The sequence below is a fragment of the Bidens hawaiensis genome, unplaced genomic scaffold, assembly GCF_021521415.1.
Source record: "Bidens hawaiensis isolate Kalapana, Puna unplaced genomic scaffold, B.hawaiensis_p1.1 tig00025760_1, whole genome shotgun sequence".
Lineage (NCBI taxonomy): Eukaryota > Viridiplantae > Streptophyta > Magnoliopsida > Asterales > Asteraceae > Bidens > Bidens hawaiensis.
Genome location: NW_027505059.1, coordinates 219,640 through 239,044, shown reverse-complemented (window position 1 = coordinate 239,044; position 19,405 = coordinate 219,640). Strand labels below are relative to the sequence as shown.

At 35.4% G+C, this 19,405-nt stretch overlaps 3 protein-coding genes across 4 annotated transcripts; 1 reads left to right on the top strand and 2 right to left on the bottom strand.

Moving 5' to 3' along the window:
- The first annotated feature begins 3,758 nt into the window (after window positions 1–3,758).
- Window positions 3,759–7,911, top strand: LOC143610342 (chloride conductance regulatory protein ICln-like). 2 transcript variants are annotated; one of them, XM_077084846.1, is made up of 7 exons: window positions 3,759–3,919; window positions 5,511–5,634; window positions 5,804–5,918; window positions 6,014–6,073; window positions 6,507–6,560; window positions 6,654–6,745; window positions 7,672–7,911. In XM_077084846.1, exons 1-7 carry the CDS (start codon window positions 3,759–3,761, stop codon window positions 7,744–7,746), a joined length of 681 nt encoding a protein of 226 aa, XP_076940961.1. In that variant the 3' UTR covers window positions 7,747–7,911. The 2 variants fall into 2 exon arrangements, with proteins under 2 accessions (XP_076940961.1, XP_076940960.1); XM_077084845.1 differs by having other exon boundaries at window positions 6,504–6,560; window positions 7,672–7,910.
- A 6,418-nt stretch (window positions 7,912–14,329) lies between these two features.
- LOC143610348 (uncharacterized) lies at window positions 14,330–15,026 on the bottom strand. The gene is made up of 2 exons (XM_077084851.1): window positions 15,018–15,026; window positions 14,330–14,935 (listed from the first exon to the last, which is right to left on the bottom strand). The coding sequence occupies exons 1-2, from the start codon at window positions 15,024–15,026 to the stop codon at window positions 14,330–14,332; spliced, it is 615 nt and encodes a 204-aa protein (XP_076940966.1).
- A 2,793-nt stretch (window positions 15,027–17,819) lies between these two features.
- Window positions 17,820–19,082, bottom strand: LOC143610351 (uncharacterized). Its single transcript, XM_077084855.1, has 2 exons — window positions 19,024–19,082; window positions 17,820–18,529 (listed from the first exon to the last, which is right to left on the bottom strand). Exons 1-2 carry the CDS (start codon window positions 19,078–19,080, stop codon window positions 17,936–17,938), a joined length of 651 nt encoding a protein of 216 aa, XP_076940970.1. The 5' UTR covers window positions 19,081–19,082; the 3' UTR covers window positions 17,820–17,935.
- Window positions 19,083–19,405: the final 323 nt, after the last annotated feature.

Sequence of the window (19,405 nt, the reverse complement as noted above, 5' to 3'; positions counted from 1 at the left end):
GCATGTCCTTTAATAGGCCGATTTGGAGTGACTCTTGAACTACTTTTTCACTTAGGACGGCTAAGGGCGATTTTTGAAGAACAATAACACTATTTTGGGTCTTTGTATCATTGGGTTTATGTTTGGGATTGCTAGTAACAAGATTCTTGACACAACAATGATCTCTCGAGCCATGAGTGGCTAGTTTCGTGGTATTTCTCTCGGGATGTAAGGTTCTTTGCAAAACACTTTTGTTATTGTTCTTGAACTTGGATTGATTATCTAAAATGTTTTGTTAGCATAATCTTGTGTTTGTGTGATTGTTTGTAACTTGTCCATATTGTTTCTATCTAGCTTTTAGCCATATGTTCTTGGTGTCGTTGGCAATCGAGATTTAGTGGGAAGAACTAGAAAGAATAGTATTGATTGATTGTTAAGTAACAACCTCGCATTCTAGGAATCCGAGTACTTAGTTCTTGATTAATCACAAACAATTGCATGTACACAAAACCGAGATATTACGGTTTATCCATTGAATGTTAACAAGAGTGTTGAGCAATAACCCGAACCCCGAGAGGAATACTTGTTTAATTATTCGTTTACAACTTTTGTTTAGTTTAATTTAGTGTTAAAAATCAAATCAAAACCAACTTGGAAATTACTTTGTGTCATTTACATTTATCTTAGTTTAATCGTTAAGCTATTTGGTTAACACATTTTCCACAAACTCTTCGTGTTTGATACCCACTTACTGCTATCTATTTAGTTGTATTTGGTTTAAGTTTGAATGAGCCTTCGACCTTACCTCAGGTCCCCTCTGTGGCCTACCTAGTAGAGATCGTGGAAGCCATTTGGGCACAACCCATTATGCTAGTAAAATTGTTTCCCCCCAACACAGTTGTCTAGGTCTGTTGCAGTGGTCTTTGCTCGTACCTTTTGTGCATGCGTCGTCTCTTTGTTGGGTTGTTTCCCTCTGCAAAGTTGTCTAGGACTGTCATCATGATACCTGCGCGTACCTCTTGCTCACGTGGCATCTCCAGATTGGTCTGTTGAGAGTGTCTGTGAGTATTTATTTATTATTCAAAATCAAATAAACCAAAAAAAAAATGCTTATACATGTTTTGTCTTCCTATTAGTTAAAGGCACGTGACTAGAGTGAAGTGATAACACGTGAAGCATGCTATGAACTAGTTTAAAGTTTGACCCCCCCACTAAATGGACTTTATTTTAACTCATCATTGCATTCACCGGTTCATGGTTTAGCTTTTATAGTGTCGGTCACCGGTAATTATTTTAAATTTCATATCCGGAATCGGGTTTTTTCAATACCTCAAAATCAGGTTTTTTAAATACCGGATCTATACCTAAAATTACCTGAAAAACACCTGAAAAAAACCCGAAAAATATCCCTAAAGAGTGCAACCCCTTAAAAAATCCATTCTAGACCCGAAAAAACCACGAAATAGGGTATTCAAATACCCGGTTCTATATTCGACCCGAACCCGATACATAGGGTATGGTTTTTAGAGACAATACCCGGACCCGAACCCGACTCGGGTATTGTCAATACCCGATTTTCCAATACCCGGTCATACTTGAACCCTGTTCCATACCCGGAATCAGGTATTTTAAAAACCCTATTTATGCACCTCTAATTAATAGGGCTTAAGCGGTTGTTGAGGCCAACCTCGCTTCAGGACTGGCCCTAAACCACACTTCGTTACATGTGTAGGTTCAGGTTAGCATGTGACCCATTTATTCTTTACAACTCTTTTTAAAGTATATTTTAAGTATAAATTACATCACTAGTCAAGTATTTTATATCAAACATAACAGATACAAGATAAATAAGCAACATGTTTTATAGTTTAAACATAATTATTAACACACACATGTGTTTTTTTCTAAAGTAATAATTTAGATTATTTATATGAAAAACAAAAAGTAAATTAGTTTTTTTAATGTCAAACAGTCTGTGTCTGTTTTGACCTACGAATTCCTATGTCATTTTAGGATACGTCTGTCTAACACAATTTTAGAATTATGTAACTGTAAGTTAAAAGTTAAAACATATTAACTGTATAGGAATCATTAGTAAGTTTCTAGTGCATATTAATAGTTACCACTTACCACTTTATGTGATCAATTAACACAAGTAGGCTACCAATTATTCACAAAGAACACATGTTATAATTAAAAACAATTAATATGTTTTTGGTGGATACTAATAGTTACCACTTTATGTGATCAATGAATACAAATAGGTTACATTCACCAAATGACATCATCATTAGTTTCCCTTTAGGTTCATATGTCTTCTTCCAAATCATGGTGACAATTATGCTTCTAATGTTACGTGTATGTTCTTTATACTTTCATACTTTTGTAGTTAACGTTGTCACCGTTAAATTTAACGGAAAGTAAAAGTAGTTGGCCCATTAGGAAACATAGACTAAAGCCCAATAAACAAGTCATGAACTCAATTGATATAGAGGGTCCAATAAACAAGTTTATGTTTTAGTTTGGGCTTTTTGTATTACATGGTGCTTTAAGTTTTAACCATGTGACCCGGTTTTTGGGTTGGTTGATCGGGTTAAGGTAAATTGGTTTTTGGGTATGATCGGGTCAGGTATCGGGCTTATTGGAAATCACGCCCAAGAACATGATTATGAAATTTAGGATAAATGGATAATGCTTATTTCGAATCAAATATTTGTCTGCAAAATATACAGATTCTATTAAAAAACATTTAGTTTTATTTATACGCTAAATACCTGATCGCCCTCCATAAAATTATGAGTAAGCATCCGACCCCCCCCCCCCCTCCAATGAACAGATATCATAGGTCCGCTACGGAGTTTAGCAACATATTCGATCTTCAAGATAGTTTTTCACACTCAATGCATGTATTTGTTCATTTAAATTTCAACTTTTAATAGGCGGAGTGCAATTTTTTTTCCCTTATGTATTACGTTACCCATGAAATTATATCACGCTACACCTCAAAAGTTTAAAAGCCAAAAACTTCACATTTCAAAGTTTTATTAAAAGCCCACTATGATAAGAATATATCATTAAAACTCAAATGCTTAACTTAAATAAACCGGGCAAAGGTACGCGCAAAACACGTTACTAGCGCCGGTACACGCTAAACGTGAAACAGAGCCCATGATGCGCGAAGCATGTAGCTGGGCGCCAATACACTTTACCAGGCCCGGTACGCGCAAAATGCGTAATCGGGCACCGGTACTCGTGAAACAGATAACAAAAAAAATTTTTAATGTACGGTTAAAAAAATTTATGCTACTCTTGAAATTTTGTTCTAGATACGCCAATATACCCGGTAAAATCAATACAAAGTTGCGAACCAATAATATTCACATAGAATTTGACTATCTCATTTCTAAATTTTGGATGGAGATATTACTTAACAACTTCTTTGTAATCTTATGTATAATCAAATTTCAGGCTCCGTCTTTTAAGTAACGTATTCACAAGCGTCGTCCTTGATATTTTATCTTTTTATCAGGCTCTGTCCTTATATCCTAACCTGGTTTCTCTTTTTCGTTAAGTTTCATCCATGCCTATGACATGCGATGACACAGAAGAAAAAAAAAGATCGGGTTAGGTACAAAGACGAAGCCTAATTAAAAAGTACAACACGAACGACAATACGTTACTTAAAAGACGAAAAGCCTGAAATTTAGAGTGCAATTCAGTCCGAACGAATAAACCCAAACCCAAACCCAAACCCTAGAGCTTGAAGCATCACACAAACAATGGCGGGAGGATTGAAACCGTTGACGGAGAGATCCGCCGCCGGTACACCGGTGTTGGTTACCGCCGCCGGCGAGGAGGTTATGCACGTGCAGCCTAACGTCTCCATTGTCCTCGGCAACCGTCCTCCGGAGTCTCCTGGCACTCTCTACATATCCACCAAGTATATTTTCAAAGCTCGAGCTTGCCTTGTTTATTATTTAACTAGCTTTAGAACATGTGTAATATTTTACAAATTAAATTGTTTTATAAGTTCAAATTATATTTTCTAATGTAATATTCTCATGAAATTTTTTCATAATCATGATTTTATAAGTTGTAATTATATTTTTTAACCGAACACGTAATTCTAAAAAGGATGATAAGATATTATTATAAATGACATAAAAAAAGAACATTATATATAAAATTAGTATGAATAAAACACGATTTTGTATTACAGTTTCGAAAGAGTTGGATGAAAACTCCATTGATCCTTGGATGTTGAATGAATACATAAGAATAAAACTGTTATCCATTCATAATTTGTTCTTGTCATTATCATCTTAGACTATGAATATCGTTCATTGAATTTTACCATATTCATTTCCCACAAAAGTTTATATTATTTAATAAAGAAAGGTAGACCTGATTTCGTTAAAGATACAAATATTTTGATTATATTGGCATAAATGCCTGCATATTTTTAATTCATTTAATTTAGGTGATCAGTTATTTGATTAAATGATGGATTGATATGCTTTGATTACACTGACGTAAATATGTTTTTATTAAAAATAGAAGAATGGTTTGAGCGCGAAAATTAGGCTAGGAATGAATCTCCAAGTGACATGTGTCATCAACTATTTTATTTTATTAGAATATGCAGATTTTTATATATTTATAAGTATTTTTATATGTATATGTTTTTCGGTTATAATTTTATATGTAACAGTGTAACACATTATGTATTATTTAGTGTGTGTGTGTGTGTGTGTGTGTGTGTTTTATTATTATTATTTTCTTTTATATTTTAGGTGAACTGAACAAAGACGAACGGGACATGTTCTTGTTTGTTCATTTAACTTTAAATGAACAAGTTAAATGAACACTAATGAAATGTATAATTGAGCAAATTTTTGTGTTTATGTTTGTTCATTAAGAAAACGGGCATTTTCGTGTTCGTTTGTTTAAAAACTAAACAGACAGTTCATGAATGTAAACAAACAAAAACAAATACACTTAAAACAAAAATAAACAAATGAATGCAGATATACATATACATGTAATTTGAACGAGCCAATTTAATGTTTATATTTATACAATTATAAATACTTACATATTTATTAACATTTAAATGAACATAATCAAACGAACATAAACGGACGTTCATGAACATAAATGAACGGACCAACGTTTGTGTTCGTTCGATTAATTAAATGGAAAAAACAAAATTTGTTCATGTTTGTTCGTTCAATAAATAAACGAACTTCCTGCTGAACAGTTCATGAGCGTTCGGTTCATTAACAGGTCTAATAATTTTATGTATAACTATAACTATTAAGTAAATCTATATTAAACATATTAAATAAAACATATATAAATAATAGTCACGCGAGCCGACTCGAGCTTGATAAGTGAAGCTCGGGCTTGAGCTCGTTCAAACTCGGCTCAATTCGTGCTTTTTGCGAGCCGATCTCGAGTAGCTGGCGAGCGGCTTGACTTGTTTACAGTTTACACCTCTACTGATGATTATGTTTCGAGTTTCTGTGCAGACAAGTAGTGTGGTTGAGCGATACAGATAGGACAAAAGGCTATGAGGTTGATTTCTTATCGGTGTCGCTTCATGCGGTGTCTAGGGACCCTGAGGCATTTGAATCTCCGTGCTTGTATACGCAGGTAGTCTTCGTCTTAGAATTATAGATCTATGGTTATTAAATTGCTAGGTTTAGAGTTTAGCTTGCTTTTATTATAATAAAAGTTTGTATAGTATGTGTTTTAGTTGAAACAGAAGGAAAATGGATTGCACCTTTTGATTGTATTCTAATTTTATTTTGATAAATGTAAGATTGACACTGGAGATGAAGAGGATGAATCAGAAAGCTGTGATTCAGAAGCAAGTGATACACTTGATTTGTCAAAGATCACTGAGATGAGGCTTGTACCTTCAGATCCTACTAAATGTATAATTTATATTACACTTAAAGCAATCTCTTTTTTATATCACGCTATAGTTTCATAATCGTTCCATAATCGGTTGATGTTTATTGATTGACAGTGGATACTATTTTCAACATCTTCTGTCAATGTGCAGAGCTAAATCCCGAGCCTGTTGAAGGTGATTTAACTATTTCTTTTATATTTTTAGGGGCAAATGGCCAGTTTTATATATACATCTAAAAAATTGCATGATATCATATTTATCCAACAAAAAAAAATAATATCAGAAATACCCATCTAAAAAGGTTTCATATTTACTCATTTCACTAAGTTCAATTTATAATACGACGATTATACCCTTTTCTTTCTGTTTGTTTGCTTCAAACTCTTAAATCTTAATGCAAGTTCTAAGGGAAGGAATGAAGGATATCAGTCTCATAATTTGAAAACAGGTGTATTTGATATTATGATTATTTTGTTGGGTAAATATGACGTTATACCAAGTTTCAAGCGGGATATATGAAATTCTCAAAATTCTTCCTGTTTATTTTGAGCCCATTAAATTGTTGATGTCACTAAATACCTGCACTTGTGTATTATGGCTTCAGAAGAAGAAGAACAACACAATTGGATTTTTAGCGCCGATCAGTTGGGAGCTGCAGTTGGTATGTGTCAATTTTTTTTTCTTAAGTGCTTTTTGTTAATAAATTGCTCGCTGTGCCATAAGGTTTTAATTACTGTGACTAACTGTATTGCAGAGGGAGATGACTCAGAGTGGAATGACTCAGACATCCCGTTCACAATTGGTTATTCAAATGGAGACCATGACCTCGCTAGCAGCGTGCTTGAGGTATTTTTACTTATATACTAAAGATTAAATAAACTACACAAACGGGTCCTATGGTATGCCATATATTGGATTTCGTCCCAACTTTTGAAAATTACGGATATGGTCCTAACCTTTTTCAACTGTGTAACACGCTTGGCCCCTAACACTAACTGATGTTAAAATACTGATAAGTTGATGTGAAATGACCATTTCACCCTTTTTAGTAAAAAACAAATTTTAGAAAAGGGTATGTTTAGCAATTGCAACCAATTCTTGAAGGTTCACGCTATGTTTAGCAAAACTTGGTTTAATATCATATTTACCCAACAAAAAAGTATAATATCGAATATACCCATTTCAAATTTGTGACATTTGTATTCACATGAATATCTAAAAAGGTTCTTTTGACTTACCAACATCTTTGTTCTTTAAGATTGTTATTCAATGCATTTATTCGTTTACGCACATTTTGTCGTGACTTCACGACATCTTATCCTAAACACGAACATTCTTTGGCATTATTAAAGTGCATATAATTTGTACCTTATCCGAGATGTATACCTTCATTGAGCAATAGGCCAACTACATTTCACTTTTAAGGTATGATAATAACTATATGTGACTAAAGCCAGACCAGGACCCCATTGGGGCTTAGTGATGGGCAGTGACTAAAGCTAGCCACGGACCCCGTTTGGGCTTATTGAAAGGAAATGACTCAAGCCAGCCAGGACCCCATTGTCCATTGCGGTTTAATTAGGGCAGATTAATAAAAGGGTAAAATGGTCATTTCATGTCAACTTAATATTCACTTTTAAGGCTAGTTATTGCTACATGCGAAACGTGCCAACAAATTTATAGGTGTCGAACAATTGAAGTTAGTGTTGAGGATCAAATCCTTAACGATTGATAATAGTTATCTGACATTACGGTTACATAACTCATTGCAGCTTCAAATCAATGATCAACGGTTTGAGGACGCTGAAGAGATGGAGAGTGATAGCAGCGACGATCCTCATCAATGAGCATCACAATTACTTGCATAGCTTCTCCTAAAGGGTGTTATGGTCATTTCAGTGAGTCAAGTTTGCGCCTTTTGCTTATATCTTGCAGCGTTTGTTAGTAATTTAAACTCTTTGTAACACTCGTTTGCTTTCCACAGTTTTAGGCATTGTGACATCAGTCGGTCCATCGTTGTGAACATATTGTGGTTGTTCTCAACCAATACAAAGCGTGTTTTTTTCCGTCTAAAAATTGCTTTTATTATCAGTAACCCAAAAGGTATACTTATTGTTTTTGTTATCCTAAAACATTTTTATAATCATTAAATTTCTTCAGAATGGAAAATGGTCTTGAAATAATAAATAAAAAAATAAAAATAATAATAAACGATAGTGAGATACGTTTATCTGATGCCATTGGTTAGTAGAGTATTGATGGGGCTCGTGAGTTTTTCTTTATTGAAATCATTGAATTTTTTTAATAATAAAATAATAAATAAAAAAGAAAAAGAAATCTTAACAGGCTTAACAACCATCTAAAATAATGAAAGGTCTTTCTTAATTTTTTCTTTTCCATAGAATTTGTACAAAGAAAGAGAAATATATAAAACAAAAATGTAGAGAAACCATCTTAAAAAAACAAGATAAAATGTCGAGATCCACAATTGTTTTACTCGTAAAGCTAACAATATTTTGCGTCGTTACAACAAATCTTGTAGCAGCTTTAACCGAAGATTTATGCAAAGAATCAAGCAACCCGGAGGCAAGCAAGAAAACCATAGAAAGATTAAAGAAAGAGAAAGAAGTCGATCCTAATAATACTATTCGTAAGATCATCAATTTCGGGCTTCAAAGAAGCCTCATGCTCAAGACCAACATGACTGATTGGGCCCGCCATCGAAATCTAAAGGCCAATGAGGTGGCCGCCATCAAGGGTTGCTTAGACACGATTGATGATACCGTTGACAATTTGAGGAAAACCCTCAAAAGAGGTGGATGACTTAGAGTTGTCTCAAAAGACACAAAACATGCAAGAATACATGTTTCATAATGGAAACATCAAAACATGGCTTCAAAACGCCATCAACGAGCTTCAATCTTGCGGTTATGATGATTTTGCGATGCCAGGATTGGAGGGCCCTGTAAAAGAAGATGCATTGAAAAGAGTTGCGGATTTGATAATCGCGACTCAACTTGCTTTATGGACCATGGAATATCCTTCACCAGGCTCAAATCGTCGTTAGTCGTTCTTTTTTTAGGTCGATAATACAAAAGAAATGTGAATTCAGGTTGAATTTTTCATATTAAAAAAAAAGTGGTGTTAGGCTACAAAGTGTTTTGTGTAAAATATTTGAAAAAAAGTGCTATTATTTATATAAATTATAAACTCACACTCACCTATGCTTCTTAGGACCGAAATTTGGCTCATACTTATGTATTAAATGAACTTCAGTTTAAAGTGGAATATGTTTAAACTTGACACGATTCAAGCTTTTAGCTGAGCATAAAAGAACTCGAACCTAAATTGGCGCTTAGATGATAAACAAGCTCAAATCCAACCTTCATGTACCGAGCTTTTTATACTACAGATTATTATGTTCACAAGCTTAAAGAGTAAACTAGTAAACATACCCACACGTTGTAGTAATAATAATATTCATGGATTTAAATAGTAGTTTGAGCTTTAGCTCAAGCTCGTTTAAGCTCGACTCGATTTAAGGTTCTAACTAGACAATCTCATATAGCTCACGAGCTGTTGGACTTGCTTAGACCCTTAAATATATGTGAGTTTCATGTGCACAATCACTCTCATGTATTGTAGTGTAGTGGTCTTGTTAAGTTATATCACCACAATAATATCCAATACTATTTGATTGAACACTATATAAACCTAAAACCATTTTCAACCGACCCGACCTCAGTCACCGCGTCTTCTGCCCGTCCCATACATCATCCAAGCGGGTAACGAATAAAATCAGGCATTTTTCTTTTTGTTTTTGTTCTTGTTTTCTTTTATATAACGAATAATGCATAACAAAATCTTTTGAGAATATTTTGTTGGCATTCAGAGTTGTAGTATATATTTAAGAATATTGTTGATTATTATAAAGACAATTTAGTATTCTTGATCGCATCACCATATGCTGGCGCCAAACACCTATATACGGAGAGGGAGGGGGCGCCAAAGGAGGAGGTGCCATTGTATTGGCGGGCGCCAAAGGGAGAGGGGGCTTGGCATGGGGGGCCATTTTTTTACTAACCGATCAATATGCCCCATTCACATTAAAAAAAATAATAAGACTAAGAAATAATTGTTTATGGTTAAATCAATACGTACATATGTTTAAAGAAAAAGTTGGTGAATGTACCTCCGCTTACATGACACTAACGTTGCAGTGTTTTTTGTTAGTTAAAGCCCACCCACTACATATAGTCTAAACTAGAGGTGCACAAACCGGTTTTTTTAAAAAAACCGGTTCGGTTATTAACCGGACCGGTTTTTTTTGGCCCAGAAAAAAACCGGTTCGGTTAATAACCGGACCGGTTAATAACCGGTTTTTTGCTGTCAAAACCCTAACCGGTCTAACCGGTTAGGACCGGTTTAGAAACCGGTTAGAACCGGTTAATAAACCGGTTTTTTTATTAACCGGTTTTTTTTATTAACCGTTTTTTTTTTTTTTTTTTTTTTTAAATTTTGCGGTTTCAAATACGAATATTTGTTTTTTATATTTTGTACTTAATGAAGACCATTATTTTTTCACAGTATAAACAAACCGGTAACTACAAGGCAAAACGGTAACTACAAGGCAAAACGGACTGACCGAAGCCATTCTTTGCTTTCGTTGTTAGGGTTCTTTGCTTGGAAGATGAGTATGAGTGTGTGTTGGTGAATGTGTTTTCAACAAACCAAAGATTAAAAACACATAACTTTCATTTATAGTTTTTACATTAAAAATACAAACATTAAATCGTTATCGCATATTCGTAACTCAAAAATACAAACATTAAATCATTAACACTGAAGAAATCTCTGCCAAGAACTGTTGTTCATGATTTAACTCAAAAATACAAACATTAAATCGTGAACTAGCAGATGCTCCTGTTGTTCCCAATCGCAGTTTGTTCATGATTTGCCTCCATGTTTGCTGTTTCTTTAACTAAATTAGAAAAATCCAAATCAACAAGTAAATAAGAGCACATATTAGGAAAAAGAATGCTTAGACACGATTACATGAACAACTTGCTGTTTCTTACTCATGATTTGCCTCCATGTTTGCTGTTTCTTTAACTAATTTTCTTCGCTACCCGATCCCGAGCTATTTCTTAGGTAATCGTCGTACGCGGCTTCTTCATCGGTCATTGGTTGAGTGTGTCCTTCATTGACCTCGTCTTCATACAAGCCCGCTTCATACTCCATTTCCCCCTCGAGTGAGCGTTGATGTTGTGCCCTATCTAAAGAGTCCAAGTAATCCTTGTAGCAAATCGACATCTCTATAGCTGGTGCAGTGAGTCGAGTCCTCCTAATGGATATAAGCCTGCCAGAAACAGAAAAAGCAGACTCCGAAGCTACCGTGGAAGCTTGGACCGTTAGTAAATCTTTGGCCATGGCGGCGAGGATCGGAAACTCATCCTCCTTACCTCTCCACCAAGCCAGCAAATCAAGACTTCTAAATTCATCCGGAGTCATGTGTTTCACAAAGTTGGTACCACCATACCTTCCAAGTTCACTGCTTGGGGTGTTTACCTTTTGACGTTTACCGGCGTCTCCCCAAATCATGTAGTACATCCCTATTTCAAGGTTGGTTTGGGATTGGGATTGGGCAACAGCTCTTAACTAGTCATGAATTTGGGAAGACGACCCGTATTTTGTAAGGTAGACATCATACATGTTTGACAAGGTGGTGTTGAAAGCATTCTTTAAAGTTTGGCTATAATAGGGGTTTTGATCGTCGTTTAACCCTAGCTCATCACAAATTTTTTCTATTAAAGCTTCAACACCACCAACATTGATGCAAGGGTTTAACGCAGCAGCACATATCAAAACAGCGGGTAGTTCTTGAAAATATTTTCTAAATTTTTCTTTCATTTTTACACCCATATCAAAATAAGGTGCACCCCTACAATGAAGTTCACTCAACTTTGTGCACATGACAGCAATTTTTGGTAAAGCAATGGGGCTTGTTGGATAGTAAACCCCGGATAAACTAGTTGTGCAAGATTTAAAAATTTGAAGGACCTCCGTAACGATCTCAATCAATAACCAGTTTCTAGGATCGTACGGTGCACATTTACCCCTACTTGACAAAATTTGATGAAACGCAATTAATGATTCTTTTTGTTGGATGGCTTTCTCAAACATATTACAAGTCGAGTTCCATCTTGTTGGACAATCCCAATTTGGCCCCAACCATTGACAATTAGCTTCTACACAAAATTTTTGTATCTTGAAAATGTTTTATTGTTGCTAAAAACATCTCGTAACATTCTTTTAAAATTGTTTCTTTGCGTTTCGATCACGTTTAACCCATCTTGCACGGCCAAGTTGATAATATGTGCAATGCATCGGCTATGAAAAAACGCTCAATCACAAATAGGTTTATACTTTAATTTTAAATGGCCAACCGCGGCCGTATTGTTGGACGCGTTATCAAACGAAATTGAAAAGATTTTATGTTCAATCTTGTATTGTCGAATGACTTTATCCAAGATTTGAAAAATATTTCTACCTGTGTGCGGGTAATCAAACAATTGAAACGCAACGGTTCGTTTCATCATTTGCCACGACTCGGGGTCAACCCAATGAGCCGTCACACAAATGTATGAGTCGGACGAACCATGAGGTACCGACCACACATCCGTTGTTAAGTTTACACCAGTTTGTAAGTTTGAAAAGTATGAAATTAGTTCGGATTTAGCGTTTTTCCATGCTTTAAGACAATCTCTTCTAAGGGTCGAACGACTTACATGTTGGTAGCGTGGTTGAACATAGTTTTGCATCATCTCCGTGAATTGAGGGTTGTCGAAATGGTTGAAAGGAAGTGTTTGTTGAATCACAAAGTTTGAAAACTGTTGACGTACCGCTTCAACGTCGTACGTAAACACCGCTCCTTGATTCGTCATCTCCGGCTGCGAACTACTTCCCGATTCGTCCTTCAAGGCCTTGCAAAAGGGCCTTTGTACATGCGCTTTTAAAGTGGAGTTTGCATCTTTGCCATAAAACTTCAAACAATGTTTGCATCGAGCTTTTTGGCTACCGTTAGACATTTCGCATAGGTCGAAATGTTGCCAAACATCATGGTTTCGTTTCGTGGGGATGACCCGAACGACCGTTTCTCCCGTGTTCGAGGCACCCATGTTGACGGATGAAGCAGCACTTTGGGAGGCCATGATAATCGACTACGAAATAAGAGTGGTATACTCGAGTATGAAATAAACGACTACGAAATAAGAGCGTATGGAGTGGTAATGTGGTATAATTGAGCGTGAGATAACAAAATAATCGCGTATGAAATAAACGTTTAGAGCGTTTGGAGTTGTATAATCGAGTGTGATCTAACCAATACCCAACCTAAACTATATATAGATGTTTGTGAGGGTAAAATGGTAAAAAAAAAAAAAAACGGTCCAAAAACAAAAAAAACGGGCATATAGCCGTTATAAACCGGTTTTTTTATAAACCGGTTAACCGGTTTTTCCATAACAGGTTAATAAAAAAAACCGGTTTTTCCATTAACCGGTTCGTTAACCGGTTTTGGATCTAGAACTTGTAACCGAAAGACGAACCGGCGGTTTCTAAACCGGTCAAACCGGTTTTTAAAAAACCGGTTTTCGTAAAAACCGGTTTCCGGTTTAAACCGGTAAACCGGTTCCCCAACCGGTTTTTTTGGCCATCTCTAGTCTAAACACCTTTCCTAAAACTACAGGGCCCAGGAGATCATTGATTCAACCACACAGTCAAGAACATAACAAGAATAACAAGAAGAGACGTAACTGAAACTAATTTGTATTGATCGAACAAGACATGTTTTTCCGTTTACATTGGCACCCTATGGCCTATTTATAACAAGATTGAAGGATGGTTATTTAACTACCCAACGGTTATATAAGTATTTGGTGGTTATATATATTTAACCAATTACCTACGGTTATATAACTACTTGGTGGTTAGATATATTTAACCAATTAACAAACTGACAAACTAACTAACGATGGTTAATGATAAGTACCATAAATACCTAGGCCTAACACTGTAACATATTACACAAGGACCCTCTGACTAAACGTAATTACACAAATGACTCTGGTCTTTCATTCAAACTTGGTCAAACAATTAGGACCAACAAAAACATGAAATTTTCAAACATCTATATTTTGAAATTTTATTACAAAGAACACAAAAAGATTTTTTTTTTTTTTTTGCTAGATTAAAACTGCAATGATAATATGATACCAAGTTGTAAGATTGAAGACTTATAAACATCCCATAATAAATAGTCAGCAAAATCACCAATCTTTCTAGTGATTTGCTCAACACCAAGTAGAACATTTATCATGGATGAGACATGAATACAATTATATACACTTTAAAACCAATATCAATAAAAGCTTAAGCTTTCACAACCCTACCAGTACCACCAGGTGATCTGATCCTAAAAACATGCTCTTCACCAGTGCATTTATCAACCTTAACCACCCACCGGCTCCGCCTTCCACCACCACCGCCACCACCGCGGTTCTCACACTTTGCGGCAACTCTCATCAACAACAACCCTTCTCCAATGGGCAGCAAACTAGTGTTTGATCTGCTCCAAGCCCACGAATCTTTCCAATACGCGTTATACCCCAATACAACCGTATTCTTTTCCCTCTCATTTTGCATGGCTTCAAGATTCCCTTCATGATCATCAATGTTGCAATCAATCACCACAAAATCCGCGGATTTGTATTCATTTGATAAGAGAGATTGAGCATCTCCAATGACGAATTCGACGTGATTCGCTTCTTGGTTAAGGGCTTGCATGGAGGATTGAAGCTCTTCATTCTCCTTAACAATGCAAACTAGCCTGCCACCAGTTTGATGAGATGCTGCAATGAGTCCTAATGTGGTCAGCCCGGCCGTGGCAGTGCATGCAACCACCATCAGTTGCGCGTTGTTTCCTGCAGCTATTGTGGAGATGAACTCTGCTACGTCTGGTTCGCTTGCTCGTTTACCCTGCATAATAAAAAAATATTAGTGGTTTGCAACTTTGCATTGATCTAAATAGTTTTAAAAATATTGTATAAAAATTACTTACCATTTTCATGGTTTTGATGTATGCTTCAGTGGCATTTGCAGCTGACCAGTTGCTCGTTTTAGTTAGATATTTGTTTTTTGAATGATTTTTAAGGAAGAAAAAGAAGAATTTATAGTGTGTAGAAAGTATGTTTTGGCCATGTGGACATTGGCTATATAAATATACCAATGGATGCATTAAGCCCTATTGGGGTCACTGGCTAGCTAGAGTGTCTACCCTTTATTAAGCCACAATGGCCAATAGGGTCCCTGGCTAGCTTGAGTCACTTCACTTCATTAAGCCCTAATAGCCAATAGGGTCCCTGGCTGGCTTGAGTCGTCACCGGCCATCACTAAACGCCAATGGGATCCGAGGCTGGCTTTTGTCACATGTAGTTATTATCATACCTTAAAAGTGAAATGCATTTGGCCAATTGCAAAGGTATGCATACATTAAGGTACAAATTATATGTACTTTAATAATGGAATACGGTTAGTCTAGGGTCATCTAATGTGCGCGTTTAGGATAAGGCGTCGTGAAGTGCCGACAACATGGGAATGAATGAACAAATGCATTGAATGCTAAAAATATCTTAAAGAACAAAGATGTTTCTAAACCAAAAGAACCAATTAAGTGGCATATCTTGATAAATTACTTTATAACTATCATTAGATTTGAAGGACAGTGTCCTCATAATTAAAGAACAAGGATTCCTTAATAATTAATCCAAAAGTCCTTAGTTGTCATGTTCTTAGCAGAGTGATAGCTGATAACTTCCTTGAATGAATCTGATTTTGATTTTACTTGTATAAGTTCTACTACACTTATAACATAAATTCGGTAAAATCTTTATAATTATCTATCGGGAATGTCACGAAGATAACCAAAGTATTTAACAAAATAGCCATTGACGTTTATTTTATATTAGCAACTTGACTCTAAGACTCTTATACGTTATATTACAAGTAAAGCAAATCATAACAGCATATGCAGCAACATTTGCGTCAAACCTATGTCTAACCGAAGCACTTTTACGTAAATATGGTTATGTTTTGCGTAAAAATTGTTCATGTGTCCTGATAAGGTTTCATTTCACTAAAAGGTTTTATAATTTTTTTTTATGTTGTCACCATTATTCCATTAATGTGTCCTTCATGAGGTCAATCAATTATCAAATGTTTTAAACATTCATAAATTTTTTTTTATTTTTATTTTTATTTTTTTGTAATTTTGTGGCATAGACATTAAAAAAAATCACCCATAACCTGTCTTATCTCTCATGTGACTCAAGTTAAAGTAAAATATTGGTCCAGATTCATCTCATGCTGCCTTGAGTGCCCATTTCACAATGCCTGCAATCAAATATAAAATTTCTAAAGAAAATATGTATCTCATTTTTGTGTCATATGCATATCTTTAAAAAAGGGCTGTCTGTTTATGTTAATTCAAGAAAAATACATGAAGTATGAGAGTATGTGCTAATTCTATAATACATATCTTATATTATATATAGGTTCTCATGGTTAAATCTCTTGATAATACTACAATAATAGGTTAAATTATATCGTTTTAGTAGGTATGTTTGCTTGATTGTAGAATGTGTCGAATGTATGCAACACATTTATAAAAAACGAGAATACAATATCGATGCACAAAATCTATTCATGTGTTTTATTTAGAAGTTAAGATAAAATATCGTCCAGAAAACCAATAACAAGAGGAAGTACCTAACCGTGTTGGCATAATCCCCGATTTAATCAATAACTGAGATATAATTTCAAGCCTCTGCACATGATTTTTGGTATCTTTCTAATGTTTTAATCTGTTAAATTGTTATATGATTTACGAGATCTTGTATTTGAGTCTCATTTTGAACCTCCTATGCCATCCATTTTTTATCGTATTCCTGTAAAACCGATAAGTTGATGGCATTGTAAGTTCAAATATTTTTATATCTATGCTATTATCAATTTTAGTTTCAAGTTATTATCGATTAAATATTTTAAGAGTAAAGACTAATGCTTATTATACATGTATGTAAAGACTAATGCTTATATGGTTCCGCAACTATCAAATTATAACACATATATATACAAGTTTTATGATGCTGTTTGTATAACATACTCGTCGAAAAACTAATGTGTATTATATATGTATGTACACATGCATGTATGTATGTACAAACTATCGGTTCTTACTCAACTCAACTACTATATGTATATGGTTGCTGGACCACTGACCACATGTATCCTCCTTATAAGGAGATGCAGATACAATGGGATGGCCGGATATATATGAGTTTCATGTGCATAATCATTAATCTCATGTTATATGTAGCATTGTATAGTCAGTCTCATGTTATGTAGCATTGTAGTGTAGTGGTCCTATTAAGTTAAATATATCAAATGTGACATATATATATATATTTGGATGGGTCTAAGGTATGAAACCCGTACTCTTCATCATACTGGCCCCACTGAATTTACTCCATAATTACATCCAATATTAAAGGATTGGTGATTAATCGAGTCTCATACCCGACTGTAAAACTGTTTCTTAGGCCTGTTAACTACATATTACTCATTACTTATCTGTTTACATGCATACCTCATTATGATTACATGTTATTAGTTTACTCGTATGCCGGCCTTTACCCGAAAGCCCAATTTTAAAATCATATAAAAATCCAGACATAAGACATCAAATTAGACTCACACATCTATTTTTTGAAATATATATTACACACAAAATAAAAAGAGTTTGGCTGCTTAAAATTCCAATCATACAAAGTTGTAAGATCAAATATTTAATAACATCCCATGATCAATATTCACTAATATCACTAATCTTTCTAGTGATTTAATCAACACCAAGAAGATAATCATGGATGAGACATGAATACAATTATATACACTTTAAAACCAATATCAATGAAAGCTTTAAGCTTTCACAACCCTACCACTACCTCCAGGTGATCTGATTCTAAAAACATGTTCTTCACCTGTGCATTTATCAACTTTAACCACCCAACGGCTCCTCCTTCCACCACCGCGGTTCTCACATTTTCCGGCAACTCTCATCAACAACAACCCTTCTCCAATTGGCAGCAAACTAGTGTTTGATCTGCTCCACACCCATGAATCTTTCCAATATGCGTTATACCCCAACACAATCGTATTCTTTTCCCTCTCATTTTGCATGGCTGCAAGTATACCTTCATGATGATCTATGTTACAATCAATCACCACAAAATCCGCGGATTTGTATTCATTTGATAAGAGAGATTGAGCATCTCCGATAACGAATTCAACGTGATTCGCGTCTTGGTTAAGGGCTTGCAAGGAGGTTTGAAGCTCTTCATTACCCTTGACAATGCAAACAAGCCTACCACCGGTTTGATGAGAGGCTGCAATGAGTCCTAATGTGGTCAACCCCGCCGTGGCAGCGCATGCAACCACCATTAGTTGGGCGTTGTTTCCAGCTGCGATTGCCGAGATGAACTCTGCTACGTCCGGTTCGTTTGCTCGTTTACCCTGGATAATCAATTTCATATATGAATATTAGATTGTGGTACAAAATACAAACCATTGTTCTAAATGGTTCAAAAAATATTGTATAGAAATTCCGCGTTTCAAACTGATGTTTTAGGGTTTTTGATCGGAAGAAGGACATGAGTCAACTGATGTAAAGTTATGTCGAAACGGTGATTCAAATGGATTGATTTTTGTTAATTGAAATTCAAACACCCGAATTAAAGCACTGTCCTTTAGTGATAAGTTTTACACCAGTTGACTCGTATCATTCTTCCGATCAAAAGCCCTAAAGCATCGGCTTGAAACTCGGAGAAAAACGTAACGGCATTGAGTGTGTTTTAACTGAGGACCATTGAGAAAAAAATAGTTGGACCGTTGGTAGTGATTTTTAAAGGTTGGATTATTATCGGCCAAATACACAAAGAATGAGATTATTTATTTCCAATTTGTCTTGTTCTAAATGGTTCAAAAAATATTGTATAAAAATTACTTACCATTTTCATGGTTTTGATGTACGCTTCAGTGGCATTTGCAGCTGACCAGTTGCTCATTTTAGTTAAGATGTATATTTTCTTGAATGAGTTTTAAGGATGAAGAAGAAGAAGAATTTATAGGGTGTTGAAAGCCATGTGGACAATGGCTATATAAATAGACCAATGGATGCATTAAACCCTATTGGGTCCCTGGCTAGCTAGAGTGTCAACCCTTTATTAAGCCACAATGGGTCTTGGTTGGCTTGGATGTCTGCCCATATTAAGCCACAGTGACCAAAGGGGTCCCTGGCTATCTTGAGTCACTTCACTTCATTAAGCCACAATGGGCAATAGGGTCCCTGGCTAGCATAAGTCACTTGCCATCCTAAGCCATAAATGGGGT